General features: G+C 44.1%; 1 protein-coding gene across 2 annotated transcripts in view; it reads right to left on the bottom strand.

The window, feature by feature from the left end:
* Window positions 1-16,929, bottom strand: part of LRP5 (LDL receptor related protein 5) — a 227,527-nt gene that overhangs the window by 133,592 nt on the left and 77,006 nt on the right. For both annotated transcript variants that reach the window (XM_075928318.1, XM_075928319.1), the window contains exons 4-5: window positions 9,962-10,158; window positions 6,140-6,271 (exon numbers count right to left, since the gene is read on the bottom strand). In XM_075928318.1, coding sequence (XP_075784433.1) covers window positions 6,140-6,271; window positions 9,962-10,158 — 329 coding nt within the window. The remainder of the gene's footprint in view (window positions 1-6,139; window positions 6,272-9,961; window positions 10,159-16,929) is intronic.

The raw sequence follows: 16,929 nt of genomic DNA, 5'->3' as shown, positions 1-16,929 counted from the left end.
ATTGAAGCTACAATTGGTATATTTAGTATCAGAAGGTACTAGAAATTAACTTGCAATGAGAATGGGTTTCTCAAATAGCAAAGCAAGCTTGTGAAAGAAGATGGCCACTTTGGTAAGATATTAATTATGACCAGGGCTCAACAAAGAATGTAATCTACTCACCTGTGGCGAGTAGATTACAACCCGGAAGAGCCGGCGCAGAGCGATCTGCGCATGCGCAGAACACAGAGCCACGTGAAACCGTGCAGCTGGCAAGTGGGGCTCGCCACCGCCTGGCGAGCCCTGATTATGACCATTTATGGGAAAAACAAGCTAGTCCCGCTTTTATGGAAAAGTGAAGATTCTGAAGTTTACATAAAAAGTCTGCAGCAATATTTTTATGCCAACTAAACTAAAGACTGCACAAAGAAAAGAGGCATTTCCCAGAACTGAAAATAGGACAGGTAACTGACCTTATAAAAAGGAACCTAACCTTGGAAGGAGATGGGGATATAGCTGTGGCATTTGAACATGGGATCTGACTGGAACCAGATTTAATCACAATTAGCCGACAATGCTGAACACACTGTGCTGCAATCTACTCTCTTCAGAACCACATTTGAAAATCATTAAACTAAGCCATGTGGACAAGCCACAAAAGAAACGTTCAACATCCTGAGAGTGCATCTCAGCTTATATCACATGGAGGATGGAAGGCCTATACCAGCTGCAACACAGCTAATGACAAGATAGCAGAATGTTGGAGTACCAGAGGCAGTAAAAGTGGACAAGCAACTCTTGCTTGCCATGTGCCATAATAGGGAAAGCAATGCAGGAGAAGGAAGCCTGAAAGGATTAGAAGAAAGAAACCAATTCTCAAAAAATGCCTCACTGTAATGAGATGCCTTGTGATTTATACCACTTCTTAGAGTTGTTTGTATACAGAATACGAGGGACAAATGGCTCCCTCTATGAGGACACAAAACCAAAGATGTCATGAACATTGCAGCTTGGCTTTCTCCTGACATTTTAAACTACCTTTAAGACAACAAAACAACAGTGTTTCACCCAAGGACTCTCAGGGAAGCGACGGAGAGCTTCCTGAAAGGAATCCTCAGAAATGAGAATTCTTGTTTCTAAAGGAGACTGTAAGTTCCATGTTTTTAATATGAGCATTTCATTCGGCACTGTTGAGATTCAACATAGCAATGAAAGGATCAGGCTGCAAATAGAAAATTATTCAACATTTCTAAGTTCAATACTGAGAAAACCCTGTTCACGTCTGCCTTTCTGACAGCCAGTTAGCCACTCTTGGATTATAGTGGTCTTTGATCCAAACTATGCTTTGCTCAGGAGAAAGGTGTAGAACATGCATGTTTATAAAATATTCAAACAGGAAGGGAGAACTTGCTTTTCAAGGCTTTCAATCATTCATTTTTTTCCAACAAAACCTGAGTTACATCCACACCGCAATCGCGTTCTTCTGAAAGTAAATCGAAAGAACAGAGGGAACACTATTCCTGAACTAAGGGAAATCCTCCCCTTTGCCCTTCCCTCCGCACGTCCCTCCCACCCCCGATGCTGCTGCATTTTTTCTTTCTTGGCAGAGGTGTGTGTGTGCGTGCGTGCGTGCGTGCGCGCGCCGCCGGACTGGCTTTGGGGCCGAGAGAGTGCAGGAAGACTCACATCATGAGGTGCACACAGCTGATGGCTCTCTCTAGGCACCGGGCGCCTCTGGCAGGGCTGGGGGAAAAGACTTCGCGCCCTCCCCACCCCCAGGCCAATCAGGGCCTCTAGCCGGAGGGAGAGCACTCAAAATCTCCTACCACCACCCCTTCCACCTGAAACCTTGTCCCTTCAGGGGCGGCCTGAGACCACGTCCGAAATTCGTGAAGTGGCCCCCCTTCAATAATTATTTCCCACCTCGACGTAGTAACATCACCCTGAGCGGCACATATGGCATTTTCCCAATAGAAAGTAGCGGCGAAGTGAATCACAACTTGTCCTACCCTTTTGTGGTGACATTACCACCTCACCCATAATGCCACAACAGCAATGAGAAAAATAGAAATTCTACCTTTAAAAACAGCGAGCATTCATATAGCACAGGAGTGGGGAACCTCTTTTGTATCAGGGGCCACTGGCCCACAGGAAAATCAGTCGGGGGCCACACACAAATCAAAAACCCTCACTGTGGCCCCTGACTGAAAAGGAGAAAGACACTCCCCACACACACCAGAGCCTAGGGGGGCCTAGGCAACTAGATATTATGTACTCCAGCCCCGCAGGGGGCACCAGCAAGGCTGGAGTACCAGCATGGGTACCGCAATGCTGCGGATACCATGAGCCTCGGGGGCCACACTCAGGCAAGCTGGGGGCCGTATCTGGCCCCCAGGCCTGAGATTCCCCACCCCTGATATAGCATTTTACATAGACAAGTACTGAACAGGCATTAACTAATTAATCATCACTGGATATGGTAAAGTAGGTGGGTAGGGAAAGCAGCTTTATCCTCAGTTTGTAGAGGAAGGGAAACAAAGTTGAAGTAGCTCACCTAGGGGGACAAGCAAATCAATGGCAGAGTTTCCCACTTGAGCTCATGATCTACCAATTCCCAAGCTTGGGCTCTCCCCTTACCTCCCCTCCGCCAACAGTCTCAGCAAAGAACCGCAGGATCCATAGTTCTCATGTGTATTCTCCTAATCTCAAAATCTTTCTTCCATTGCCAGGGGAAAAATAAAACATCTTTCAGCGGCTGCAAGAATTTCCTCCGCAGCATTTCAAATGCAGTAGGAAGAATTGATGAAAATGGGCTTTCAACCCTGGAGCTCAAATCCCACCTTACTTCACAAGTGAAAGGAGTTTGTTGATCTTACCGTAATGACAGTGGGTATTAGCCAGCATGAGAAAATATATGCACTACAATGCACATTGGCAAGATACATGAAAAGCATCCAATTTTATGACAGAAACAAGTCTTTCGGGCCAGGACAGAGGTTCATGGGCTGAAGTGTGGGTGCAAGAAGCTAGCACTGATCACTATTTCTCGGCTCTTTTCACTTACTGAACCACAGCTACAGTTGTACTACAAGCCCCCACCTATTACATCTCAACTAACCTTCACGTGCATCATCTCACAGCTAATTTCAGCATACAATCTCTCCAGTTTCTTACTGTCACGGTAATGACCATCTAAAATACCAGATAATTTTCTCTAGTCGACTCTGTCTAGGAGAGCAAATTTCGCATGACTTCTGGCACAAAGCCTTGCCTTATTTTTTCTAAATTAATCATAATACACGAAAACATGAATGAGGCAGAGAGATGAACGTTTCCTAGCATAATTACCTCATACATCTCTCCACAAAGAACTGTCCCAGAGGGAAAAAAAGCAACTATTCATCTTCAGCAGTAGAGAAATGACATTACTGACTTAAATCTTAATTTGGCATTTTTCTGTATGGATCATTCCATTATGATGAATTCAGTCCGAGGGTGGTACAGTGGCTTAACTGCAGTGTAACACAAAGATCTGGGTTCAAGGAATTTTCCTGCCACAGGAGTTCCAAAACGCATCAAAGCATTGTTCTTTAGGATTCCGCCAAAACGTAACAGCTGATTTGCCCCTCCATCACAGCAGCAACTCCTGGCCAATCAATACAAGGGAGCAAACCTCTGTCCAGGAGTCCATTGCCCAGCTGCATCATCCTGCAATGGCTTCCTTTGAATGGGCTTTAGTTCAGAAAAGCACATGTAAGTGCTCTCTGCAATGCCGCTGATAATGCAATGCTGACCCAAAGCATGACAGAAGCAACTTCACAGACCACTCAGAAGGGCTCTGTGGATCATCAGCAGTCAGCTGCCCACGAGCTGAGAACCATAGCCAAAACCACTGCTCAGACTTACAACAGGTATTTCTATACCTCCCACACTAGCAATAAACTTTAGGGGATCATAGGCCTTTACTTATGCTATGGCAGAAGCATGCCATTTTGGGAAAAGATAGATGCAACCCAGTCTATCTATCTAGTTATTTTTATGTGCAGCATCACTATAGGACCTGAGAACCTCACAAATATTAATGTACTTATTCCCAGTGCCACTGTCAAGCAGGGAAGTATTGCCATTCCCATTTTACAAGAGGAAAACTTGGGTCCAAATGGCTGAAGGAGAGATGGTGAGCATTTGCAGCTCTCACCAACATGGGCAGTTCAGTGCTTCTGAAAGTCAAGAGTAAAGAAATTGTTTCCTAAATTTGTAGAAGCTGAGCCTCTCCTCTCCCCAGGGAAATTAGGAAAATTCCAGAAAGTTAAACCAATCATACCAGGGTTGAAGACGGGCATGTTATTAAGGGCCTACCCAAACTGGTTACTAAGCATGATTTCAAACAGTGAGGCCCTCTGCCAGAGTACATATGTAGATATCCAGTGGCATCTGAATTAGCACCCATTGACTTTAATAGGATAATTCACACTTCAGAGCTTACATTTCAGGCTCTCTGGAAATTTAGGCAAATCTTGGTGTCATTCCACTTGGATTAGGGATGTAAGAGAGTAGATGATTAGTCGACTACCCGGTAAACTTAAGCTTATCGAGTAGTCAAGTCGACTACTCGCATTCTTCCCTTCCCTCCCTGCCTCTATATCAGTGGCGGGGGGGTGGGGGGGGGAGCAGGAGCCAGTGCTGGGGGGAGCCATTTTAAAAGCCAGTTTCCCCCAGGACTGTCTCCACTCCCTCCCACCCCCGCTGATGCCTCTATCAGAGGCAGCAGAGGTAGAAAGGCAGGGGAGGCTGCTCCGGTAGCATGCCCTGTACATGGGGGAAGGGGGCTAATTTCACAATGGGACCTCTGTAGACAGAGGCTGCTGCCCTGAAGCAATCCCTGTCCATGGGGGGTCCCAGCAGGGAGCTGGGAACCACCCGTGGACAGGGGCTGCTACTAGCTGGGCAGGCAGCCCACTCAGTCCTGGCTTGCACCAGGACCAAACCACACTGTATCTCCATAATTTAAAAGGCAGTAGGAGCCGGGCAGCCTGCCTTCCAGCTCCTACTGCATTTTAAATTTCAGATCCGCAGAGGGGTTTGATCCCCAACCTGGTGCAAGCAGGGACTGAGCTAGACTGCCTGCCTGCCTGGCTCCTACTAAATTTAGGAGCTGGGCAGGCAGGCAACCCACTTCAGTCCCTGCTTGTGCCAGGTCAAGGTCCAAACCCCGCTGCAGCTCTGCAATTTAAAATGCAGTAGGAGCTGGAGGGCAGGCTGCCCAGCTCCTACTGCCTTTTAAATTGTGGAGCTACAGTGTTGTTTGGCCCTAGCGTGAGCCGCAACTGAGCAGGGCTGCCTTCCCCTATCAAGTAATCAAGTAGTCAATAAAAATTCTATCGACTACTTGATTACTATAATAATGTAAATTTAACATCTCTAACTTGGGCGATATATTCAAACTTTTGTGTCCAACCATTATAGCTAGAGATTTTTGTTTTTAAACAAAGGCCGAGACTTCTAGAGAAAACATTTGGGAGGTGTGTCTGTGCCCTCTTGACTAATGTTTTATACCCTCTGTTCCTACACTAGGAAGCATGCCCCATGTTTTAGGAAACCTGCATCAAGAGTATGGCTATTCATTCGCGTTAATTTGGAATAAGGCAGAATGTGAATTTAAAGAGGATTAGCTATTTCTGATTAATTTTGAATCCACACATGGAGTTAACCAGAAATACTGATTTCAGAATAATGTTCTGTGTGGAGAAACTAAGTGACATTCCCAAGGTTACACAGGTAATATATGTAATAGAGGCAAGAATTGAATCCTGATCCTTTAAGTGCCAGTGCAGTGACTTACTCACAAGATAACTAGTTTCTCTCCATAGATACTAGAAGGCCCTGCACTTGAAATGCAGATATGTATGTTTTATAAGTGGATAAACAGAAGGCTATGTGAGATATTTCCAAGAACTGGTGCAGCTGTTTATCCAACTATAATGTTTACTCCTTCCATACCCAAAGAGCTGAGTACACGGTTTATGAAATCATAACATCCCCATCGTCAGCATTTTTACTTAGCTAAGAGCATTCTAAACAGACCCTCTTAATTCATTACTTAATATTAAATTATTAAGCAGCCAATGCAGCTGCTGTAGAAAGACAAGCAAAGCCTTACCTGCTTTACAGGTCTTGCCATCATCCTCCAACTGAACTCCCGTGGGACAGGCACAGCTGTAGAAGGGGTCTCTGGGAGACAGTAGGCAGAGGTGAGAACAGCCACCATTGTTTTCTTCACAGGGAGTATGAACTTCAAAGAAATCACAAGAACTGGAATTTATTTTACTTCTCTACAGAGTGGGAAAGTCCAGCTAAAGCACTATGTCCTGCAACCCATATCTGCCATACAGAAATTACCACTCCCATCCAGCCTTGGAGAGATGAGCTATAAAACGACATTTTTTTCAAAAGTGTCTGGTGATTGTGTGTTTTTATTCCTAGGTGCCCAACCTGAGGTAACAAAAAGGACCTGATTTTCAAAGGGCAGATGACTCAGCATTTTCTGAATAACTGGCTCTATAAATGGGCATCTAAAAAACCATGAGCCACTTTGGCAAATTAAAGTAACATTTTCCTATAACCATCCTTTTGATGGAGGAAAGGAAGTAGTAAGCAGAGGTTGCTACATTGTGGTGATGGTCAAAAACCTTTTCAGACCAAAAATCCTTCACACAAAAGTGTAGAGTTCTAGCATCTCCAAACATCTGATGCATGGGGGGGATAACAGGATAACATCTTAACTCTTCATTCATTTTAGGGAAAGGCTAGAAATTTCTCAACCTTTCCTTGTCCTGCTCTTGCCTCGCCATCTCTTTTTTGAAAATTTTCAAAGTTTTGAAAATGCAAATGCAATACACTGGAAAAAAACCCAAAAACATCTTTAACTTTTACTGGAATAAATCAGAGATGCAAACCCTCAATTTACTCCCAGAGAACATTGCCATGTTTGAATAATTGCAAGCTGCCTAAGACTGCCAAGGAATCACCCACATCACACAATACTGCGTGTGCGTGCACACGAGCGCACATATATAATTTGCAGCTATGCACAGCTCAATCCACAGTCAAGTTCTGTGAGGGCTTTTTTTTTTTTTTTTTTTTTTGGTTAATAAGAGCTGGGGTGATTGGTTTGTTTGTTGCTTCCATTGAGAGCCATGGAAAAGAAGAGATGGAGGAATCTGAAACTGATCCTAGTGAAGTAAATGGCATCTGAGCTATTTCCAGCAGATGCTATTTCCCTCTGCACCACGTTTTCCTTGCTACTGGTCCAGAAATACTCTGACCCAAGGGTGGGACATTCCCTCAGCTCAGAGAAATGCCAAGAATTCGGCGTACACACACACACACACATACTCGCTCCCATCTGGAGCTCTGAGATATGATGAGGTACTACACATCCCTGACAAACTCCACTGAAATCTTGCACCTGTTTCTCAACTAAGTAGATCCCAAATTCCTTTATGTACCTCCAGCCTGTTTACTGCCTTCCTAAAACTGCTTTAAAAACCACAGTGTTCCATTCAGGGAGCAAACCTTTCAATTTGGTTAAATTTAAGAGTAAACGCGGAAAACAGAGTTTCTGGTGAAGACACACAATACTTATCCCCAGGACTAAATTACACACATATTTCCCATTCAGGTCTGATTCAATCTGTGCCCTATGTACTTCGCTCCACCTCCCCTGATTGGCAGTTCAGGGAGCCTCTCTCAGGACAACACTGGAAGAACAAGTTAACAGCTCTGCAAAACACAACACACACAATGGGGCAGTCTCCTCTCCATCCTCTGCACAGAACTCGCACTGAGGATACAGATGGGAACTCCATGCATACACAATAAAGGTGAACCCTCATATCTGTTCTATACAGTAGCCCAGATCTTTCCCCTTATCCCCAATTCTGGAGCGCTGCAGTGGTGATGTTAACTCGTGAAATTGTGGTCATACATTGGCAATAACCTAGCATCAAGTACCCCTTGTAAAACAAAAACAAAAAAATCCTCTAACACCTTATACCATAAGGCAGGGGTTCTCAAACTTTGTGATATCGCAACCCCCCCAATTTGCTCACATCCCCCCTCTAAGTTGCTGCAACCCCCCCTCTAAGCTGCTCGTGACCACCCAGGGGGTCGGAACCCACAGGTTGAGAAACAATGCCATCAGGAATACAATGTGTTACTGCTGTCGTCTTGCTTTTTTTTTTAAAACATTAAGTGACTTATTTTTAAAATAAGATGGACAGAGCTATATTCCCTGCCATAACCTCCAGATACCAGAGGCTAAAATCCTAACAAAGGTCACAGGGTAAAATGAGCTGACTGGAATTATCCCATGGCTCTCCCTTTGTTTGGATAAAATATTTAACAAGCCTCATCTATATTAGGGATTTTTTCTAATTTAACATTTAAGCAACATGGCACATAGACTTGTTACCGGCAGGGTGAGAGGACATGGTCTTTCAATCCCTTGGTAGTTGGCTAGAGCTTTGTCTACACTAAGGGTATGTCTACACTACATTCTTCTTTCAAGAGAGGAATGCAAATGCAGGCGAGCGAAATTGCAAATGAAGCGCGGATTTGAATTTCCCATGCTTCATTTGCATAATTGCATCTGGGCGCTTTTTCGAAATACCCTATTTCGAAAGAAAAAAAGCAGTCTAGATGGGGTTATTGAGAGGGGGAAAAAAAACCTTCTTTCAAAATAACCCTGTCTAGAAGGTGTTTTTTCTTTCAAAATAGGGTATTTCTAAAAAGCGCCCGGATGCTGTTATGCAAATGAAGCATGGGAAATTCAAATCCGCACTTCATTTGCAATTTCGCTTGGCTGCATTTGCATTCCTCTCTCGAAAGAGGAATGCAGTGTAGACATACCCAAGCTGTCAGAAGTGACTGTTGAAAATGTGGGGGGAGGGAGAACTACAGACATACTTTCTGGTCAACCAGTGTGAATGGAGGGGAAAAAATTTTCAGAACACATTCTATCCAGACTAAATCCTGGTTTGCCCCTCTTCTCACTCGCCAGCCAAATTATTTTAGAAACCACTGAAGCATGTATCCCGTTTGAAGGAAATTTAAAACAAGTGAATAAGCTTATGAAGCTGAATTTAAAGACTGTGAAGGAGCAAGGTGCAAAACCAAAATGTCTTTGCAGTGCAGCTATTTAACTATGTTACCCTCCCAACACCCCCCTGAAAGTAGGTTGAAATAAGTTTCAGCTCCATTTTCTAGCTGGGAATAAAAGGGAAATGTTAAGTTTATCTAAAGCTAGCAAAATGGCAGCAGAGGGAACTCAGAGACTGCCTAGCCTCCAATCCTGCATTCAGTCCACACGTTACACGTGACTTCAAATAGCAAAGTTGGGCCACCACAAGTACTTCAAGGCACCAGTAACTGGTGTGGTCTTCTGCAAAGGGATCCTCCTTTGATTCTTAATTTATAACAAGAATGAAGAACCTGATGGTGCACATGGACAACTGGCCTGAAGTCAACAGGGTTTTTACCTACACCAGGACAGAAGACTGGTTCCAGAATCTTCACTAGCTGCTTTGCTGCCAATCTGATGCCCACACTATATACCTCCACAGGGGATATGCCTGTGAAGCCCTTAGATTTACATGACTAGCTCTGTGTATTCCAGATCTAGAAAAGCAATTAACAGATGGGACAATTCATGTTATTTCAAATTATGCAGTTGCTCAAATGTACTGCTGGACTTTGGTTTATGTTCCCAAAATGTAAACATAATTCAAGATGGGATTTTTGAACAAAACTAAAGGAACCAATCCCATTAAACATCCAGGAAAGTTGAATATCTCATTTCTTTTGGACCCTTTGAAACTACCAAACTTAATTCACGCTAACATTTTTATTAGTAGCATTCTTTTTTCCACCAAGAATATTTATACAGTATGTTAGAGAGATTTCAGAAAAACCTAAAACATACAGTATGGCTGCCGCTCTGGACTCAGGACCTGGATGTCCATCGGTGAGTAAAGTGCATTCAGTATTTCTCTCTTTTTCTCTCCAGTCCTTTTGTTACAGGCATGAATGGAGCGAGTCTGCCAGTCAGTCCAATACAACGTCTCCCCAGACAACGTGAGCGCAAATGGATGAGTGAGACTCCCTTCCACAACCTTTTGCCTAGGGTTGTGAAATAAGAGAGAGTACAAGAAACGTTAACAACATCAATACCTGTCTATCTGGTGATTTACTGTATATGGGCTTTTAAAAGGCTAATAATTTTAAAAGAGTATGTGTGTCTGTAAGTGTAATAATTATGAATAAAAATCTGCCATCCACCTCATTTTAAACATGGTCACTACAGTAGAATCCAGAAAAATGATACCAAACTTTTCCAAAATTCTGATACCAGAATGCAAGTCAAGTAAAAATCTGACAAAGTATCAACTTGACTCTCTAAGTATATATAAAAAACAACCCCAGTTTATGCCACATAAAATATGCGAAGCCACCATAATGGACGGCACTTTACAAACATGTATGCAATAAAAGTTTATGCAGGATTTGCAGATGGAAAGTTAGACTATGACTGCTTCATAGCTGTCAAGTTGGGAATACGCCAGGCAATCAAGAAACAAAAATATATTGTGTTTCATAGCAACAAGAGCTCTGATTCGGTGACAAACAGACCCCTGTAAGGCCACATCAAGGTTCTCTAACATAGCTGAACAAATGTCTGACAGTTGAGTCCTACAAGAAACAGAGACTGCAAAACATCCCGTTATTAAATGCTAATTATTATTTTTGCCCTCGTCATATCTGCCATCATTGCCCATGTCTATATCATAAACTTCTAGTTCTTTTGCCTCTTTATCAAGACCCCACTTTCTTCATTACAACAAAGACAAGTGCCCAAATGTGTGTGTGTGTGTGTGTGTGTTTTTTTAAATTATCCTACACCATCACTTCTCATCAAGAACAGATGCTATTTCTCAGAGAAATTTCTGGATATTAGAGTAAGCACATCTGTGCTGAATTTCACAAAATCATGGGTCATTACTGATGGCATCTGCTATTACATTTTGAGGGGCTAATAAGAGCAAGATGTGGAATTACACCCCATATTCTTTATAATAGGTAATATTACAATGATATGATTATGGTATAACTACAATGTATTTTGTGCAAGACAAGGCATGTGAAGTATCATTGAAAACATGACAATCTACTGAATATTACTGTCCTATGTATATGCATGTATCATTTTGTTATCTGAATTTAGGAATACTGTCTATACATCTATTACAAATGTGTTTATGTTTGGGGAACACCCACTAGACAGAATACAATCCGTCTAGATGTTTGGCAGGAAAAGACCATTAGGGAGAAAAATCGGTCTTAGAAGATGCTATTCTCCCATGAGGGACCTTTCTTGAGAATGCTACAAAAACAGCCTCTAATTTATGGTTCCTATAATACTACAGGACCATGTGACCAAATCACCTGGTACTAGACTCCATCGTAGAAAACCTGTGCTTTTCTTCTGAAATATGTGGGAACTAAAGTTGGAAACAAAGAGTTCCCGCCATATGCAAAAGTTATTTAAGGCAGGAGAGTGACATTATTGTAGTTCATCTTCACTGACTCCCTGCCCAAGAAGATTGCTGAAAACATCTGAGAAACAAGGACTGAACTGGGAGAGAAGGGCTAAACCCAAGCTACAAGGATTTCAAGACTGAAAGTAATACCTGGAGTTTTAAGCTGCAACCAAATGCAGTTTGCCCTCAAGAATCTCTGCAAACTGCCTAAACCAATAATTAGGATGAGCATATGGACTCCTATCTGATCTCTTAGTACAGGGGTTCTCAAACTTTGTGATACTGTGACCCCCCTCTAAGTTGCTCGTGGCACCCCTCTAAGTTGCTTGTGACTCCCCCCCCCCCAGGGGGTCGGGATCCACAGTTTGAGAAACGCGGTCTTAGTATATAACGCTTAGGCTGCATTTTTATTTTATTTACTAGGTAATCTGCTTTGATCTGTTTGCTATCCCTTAGAATCACTTCAAAATATCTATTTCATAGTTAACACAATTGTTTTTGTTTTGTCTAAAATAAGTGTCTGTGGAAATCATAACTTGGAGCAGAAAGCTGTGTATATTCCTCTCCACATTGAGGGAGGAGGTAGATTTCATGAGCTTATGCTGTAGAGATCTTTGCACAGATCTCTGCACAGCACCAGATGGTATAATTCTGGGTTTACTCTCCAGAGTAAGATGTCTACTTGAGCAGCTAGGTAGTTCCTTAGCTGAAGTCTTCTCATATAGAACTGATCTCAGCATCTCTGTGTTTCTGCAGCTAGGTATATCCCCTCCGTATGTTGCTGGTAAAAGTGCAGGCTGAAGTCTTGTCATAGTAGTACCAAGTGGAAACCCAGATTGGTGGATCAGGTGGGCTCAGTGATACCCCAGGACTATGTGGCACCCTCTTAAAGAGAGAACCCATCACACAAGTGTCTTCACAATGTGAAGCCCCACCTCCTCTCAAGATGTGGAGGAAGATTCTTTACTGGTACTTCTCCAAACCTCTCATCTACAGTAATTGTCTAATCTCCTCTCAAACAGAATTCTATTCACGGGAGTGAATCTTTCAATGCTGGAATTGCTGATTAGCCACTCTCAACAGTAATGGCAACAGAGTCCTTGTGACGGGGCGCCCTCGCACCGCCCCCTTTCGAAGCCGGCCGCGGCATTCGGGGGCCAGCACCGTGGCATGCTGAAACTCTGCGGGTATGTTTGAGCAGCCCGTGGGACACTTAAAAGCAGCGTCGGCGCACTTGGTGGAGGCGGCCAGCAGGAACCCAGAAGCAACGGACAGCTGGCAGCAGAGCAAGGGAGGAGAGTCACAGGAGGGAACAGGATAAAGTGAGAGGAGGAAAAAGGGAGAGGCAGAGGAGTGCCCAGCGTCCAGGAGAGTGGGGCCGGGCGGAAGGAAGCCAGACCCACCGGGAGGCCTGGAGACAGAGCGCGGCCAGAAGGGCGTGTGGGGAGAAGCACAGGCAAGGGCAATAGGGGAGAGATGCCCTGCACAGTGACAGCCCCGAGGGAGTACTAAGATTCTTGAGGCCAATCGAGAAGAACAGCTTGGGGCAGGCAGGCAAGCCACAGGACTGCCGCCAATTCCGCCAGTAGCGAAGACTTACAAGCAAGCAACAGATCCAGGAGCCTGGGGGCCACTGAAGCCATAGTTCCAGAGGACTTCCAATCACCACAAAGAAGTTCCTTGACAATATTCCAACCCTCGTTTGGGAGTCATGACACCCTGCACATAAAAACTGCACTGGAGATGGGTTTGGCGATGGTGTCCACAGCGTATAAGGAGGTTTTCTGGAGAGGTTCTGGCTAATAATTGGCCCTCCGTGATGACGGCCTAAAAGTGCTTTCTGTGCGCCTGTGGAAGACATTTATAAAGTCTGCAAGCTTGCTGTAATTAGTGATGTCATACTTGGCCATGATCACCTGACAGTTTGAGATCTAAAATAGGAGGGTCAAGGATGAATAAGCGTGTTCTCTAGAAAGAAATATTCTCTTCTGATTTCTACCCAATGGGGTTGACCTAGAGCAGTGATTCTCAAACGGAGAGTCATAACCCCATTTTAATGGCGTCACCAGGGCTGACAAACTTGCTGAAGCCCCCCTCCCCACTGCCCAGAGTAGTGGGGCTCAGGCTTCAGTTCCTCCACCTGGGGCAGTGGGTTTCAGGTCCTGATTTCCTGGGGTCATGTGGTAATTTAGGTTGTCAGAAGAGGGATGCAATGTAATGTAGTTTGAGAATCCCTGACCTACAATAAAGCTGCTTGCCCTTCTTATTCACAACATCTACTACCAGTGTATGAGATGGGGGTTGGGAGGAGGGGAGTGGGAAAACAAAAATTCTGAGTTCCTGAGATGAATATAGTTTTTATCTGCCTGTTTGCAAGTTGACAGGCTGATGACAGGAGTTTACCACATAGTCTTTGCAGCATTACTCCCGAGGGAATTCTGTGCCACTACACATGCACAGAATTCACATCCACCCCAGATTTCTTTGCTTCCCTGCAGAAAAATATGTTCTGACCTGACTCGGAAGCAGATCAAAGGAAGCGCTCCATCATCAGAAACTTCACATTTAGTTACCCAATTCTTCCATTCTCTGGATTTGAGAGCTACAGAAAGGTTACCCTTTGGGGCAATATGGAACTCTTGTAAGCAATGGACACCATTAGAGTGACTATCTTGCAAGTGGGATAGCCTGCCAACAAGAGGGGCAGCATTTGAAAACTGATGTGCCAGGCATACCCAGTCAGACCAGATACATCTCCAGAAAAAACGAGAATTTAAAAAAAACTCTTACTACTTTCTAACTAGTTCTAACTAGGATGGCATAACTACATTGCTCATTGGTGTGGATTTTCCAAATCCTTGAGTGATTTAGTTATACAAATACAAGTATGTAGTGTAGACAACCGCTAATAGTGAGACCTTCATTTGTATTATTTGTGTGCAAGAAGCATTGGAGAGAAGAGAAGTTAACACTGATGGAAGATAATCTTGTGTCATAAACATAAGCTAAAGTTTTCATAACTGTTTTGAAAAATTACATACACATTTTAACATAAATCTATGCAAAGCTCAGTTTATGTTCTGTGATAGGGTCAGGCCAGAACAGTATGGGAGCAAGGTAGAAGGGAAGTATATTAGCCCTAGACTGAATTAAGTCTCTGTTCCCAGAGTAAACTAACAAAGGCTAATCCAGAACCAGCAGGAATTTGTCAGAACCAATCAGGACAATTAAGTCACTTGGAACCAATTAGAAAGTTTCCAGAATCAAATGAGTTAGACTAATCAGAACACCTGGGACCCATGAAGAACTATTTGAGACAGATAAAAAGGGCTCCTTTTCTGGTAGCTCGGAGCATGCAAGGAGTTTGAGGAGAAGGAGCTGCGGAGAGTCTCAGAGGAGCAAGTGCAATTAGATACCAGGAGGAAGACCTTGCAGTAAGGAAAGTGCTGGGGAAGGCGTTGGGGAAGTGGCCCAGAGATTCTAGCTGTCATGCAGCTGTTATCAGAGACATTACAGACAGCTGCTATCACAGAGTCCCTGGGCTGGAACCCGGAGTAGAGGACGGGCTTGCGGCCCCCCCCTTCCCTCTAAGATGTGAAGCTGAGCTGCTGCTCATGTGATTAATCAGCCCCACCCAGTCAGAGGCTCAGGGCTCTGTGCACCAAGCTGACTGACGGGGAGGGGCTGATTAATCACCTGGGAAGCTGTGCTATTGAGCAACTTAGTGGGAACACTGGTCTCCCCACCCCCTCAATGTCCCTGCACCAACTCCCTATTTCAGTACTAAAAAGAGACTGGCTTTGGTACAAGGGTTTGTCCTACCCTGTACCACTTGGATGGGGGGGCCACAGAGATGATAAAAGTTTGGTTTCCCCTCTTTTTTCCCCCATGCATGATGAGAGTAGCTCAACAAACAGCAAGCTGGTGTCTAAACTGAAAGCTGCTGTGAGCCTCTGAGACAAATCTGCCCGAAAGCGTGGGACCCACCAAAGTTGAAGAGGAGCTTTGTCACAGTACATGTATCAGGGAAGTGTTTGCACATGCAAATGCAATGATTACTGTATGCAAAATATTTGTGAGCAGTTTCAGAGGTAGAGTTAAAGCTGCTTTGAAAAATATCTGATTCTGTAAATAAGAAGTGATTTCTCATAGCAATAATCACTACATTAAAAAATAAAAACGAACATTTCAGTATTCTTACCTTTCCTTCCCACTCTTTGGTTAATGCTTTTCCCAGTAAGCATGATGTCTGAACATATGTAACTTTCTCGTTCTGGAGCATTTGTATCTAACTATGCACTACCTTTATTTTTGTTATTTCCATCCCTTGTATAGCAGGTTCGCTCCCACGCACAGATACAGTAGGGATGTAAAGGAGTAGTCGACTACCCGATAAGCCTATGCTTATGTATCTGAGGCAGCAAGGGGGGAGAGAAGCTGGTGCTGGTGGGAGCCATCTTAAAAGCCTGTTCCCCCCAGCATCATCTCCACGGTGCTGCCTGTCCCCCTCCCCTTCGCTGCTGCCTCTATCAGAGGCAGCAAGGAGGGGGAGGAGGGGGAGGAGGAGTCAGGGGCTGCTGCCGTGAAGCAGCCCTTGTCTGGGGGGGGTTGACTCATATCCAGCCCTTGTCTGGGGGGAGTTAGGATCCCCACCACTGCCACGCAGAGGAGCTGCTTCGCAGCAGCAGCCCATGTGTGCGGGAGGTCCCAACTCCCCAATGGGACCCCCACACACAGGGGCTGCTGCCGGCAGGGCAAGCAGCAAAGCTTAGTCCCAACTCACACCAGGTGTGGGACCACCCTTTTTGCGGCTTTGCAATTTGAAAGCAGTAGGACCCGGGCAGCCTGCCCCCCTACTCCTACTGCATTTTAAATTGCTGAGCCACAGTAGGGTTTGGTCCTGCACCTGGTGCATATTCATGCGCTTCAAGACTAGCTAATAAAATGTGCAATACAATCAGATGAGCTAAACTGATTTCACGTTCAGAGTAGGGCACAAATTAATTAAATATCTGTATCAAAATGCCATCTTATTTATTACAGAAATTGGCTGGAAAAATGTACTAAGCTATCTCCCTCCCTTGTCTCTACCTCTGAGGCTCCCTATATTAATAACTTTGGTAATATTAGTATTAATAATATTAGTATTAATAATATTACAAGGCTCTTATAAAGCCCTTTGCATCAGTAACTCTCAAAGTATTTCAACAAAGATGGTCAGTATCACTATCCTTATTTCATAGAAGGAAAACTGAGACAGTGCAAATTTTTGTAAAGCACTCGAATACAGTTCACATGAAAAATGAGTATATTTTGTGTTACACTGTATGAGTATAAAAAGAGGTGCATAATA

Source organism: Pelodiscus sinensis, chromosome 4 (assembly GCF_049634645.1).
Source record: "Pelodiscus sinensis isolate JC-2024 chromosome 4, ASM4963464v1, whole genome shotgun sequence".
NCBI classification, from domain to species: domain Eukaryota; kingdom Metazoa; phylum Chordata; order Testudines; family Trionychidae; genus Pelodiscus; species Pelodiscus sinensis.
Note: the sequence above shows the minus strand (reverse complement) of the source record. Positions and strands in the feature narration are given on the sequence as shown.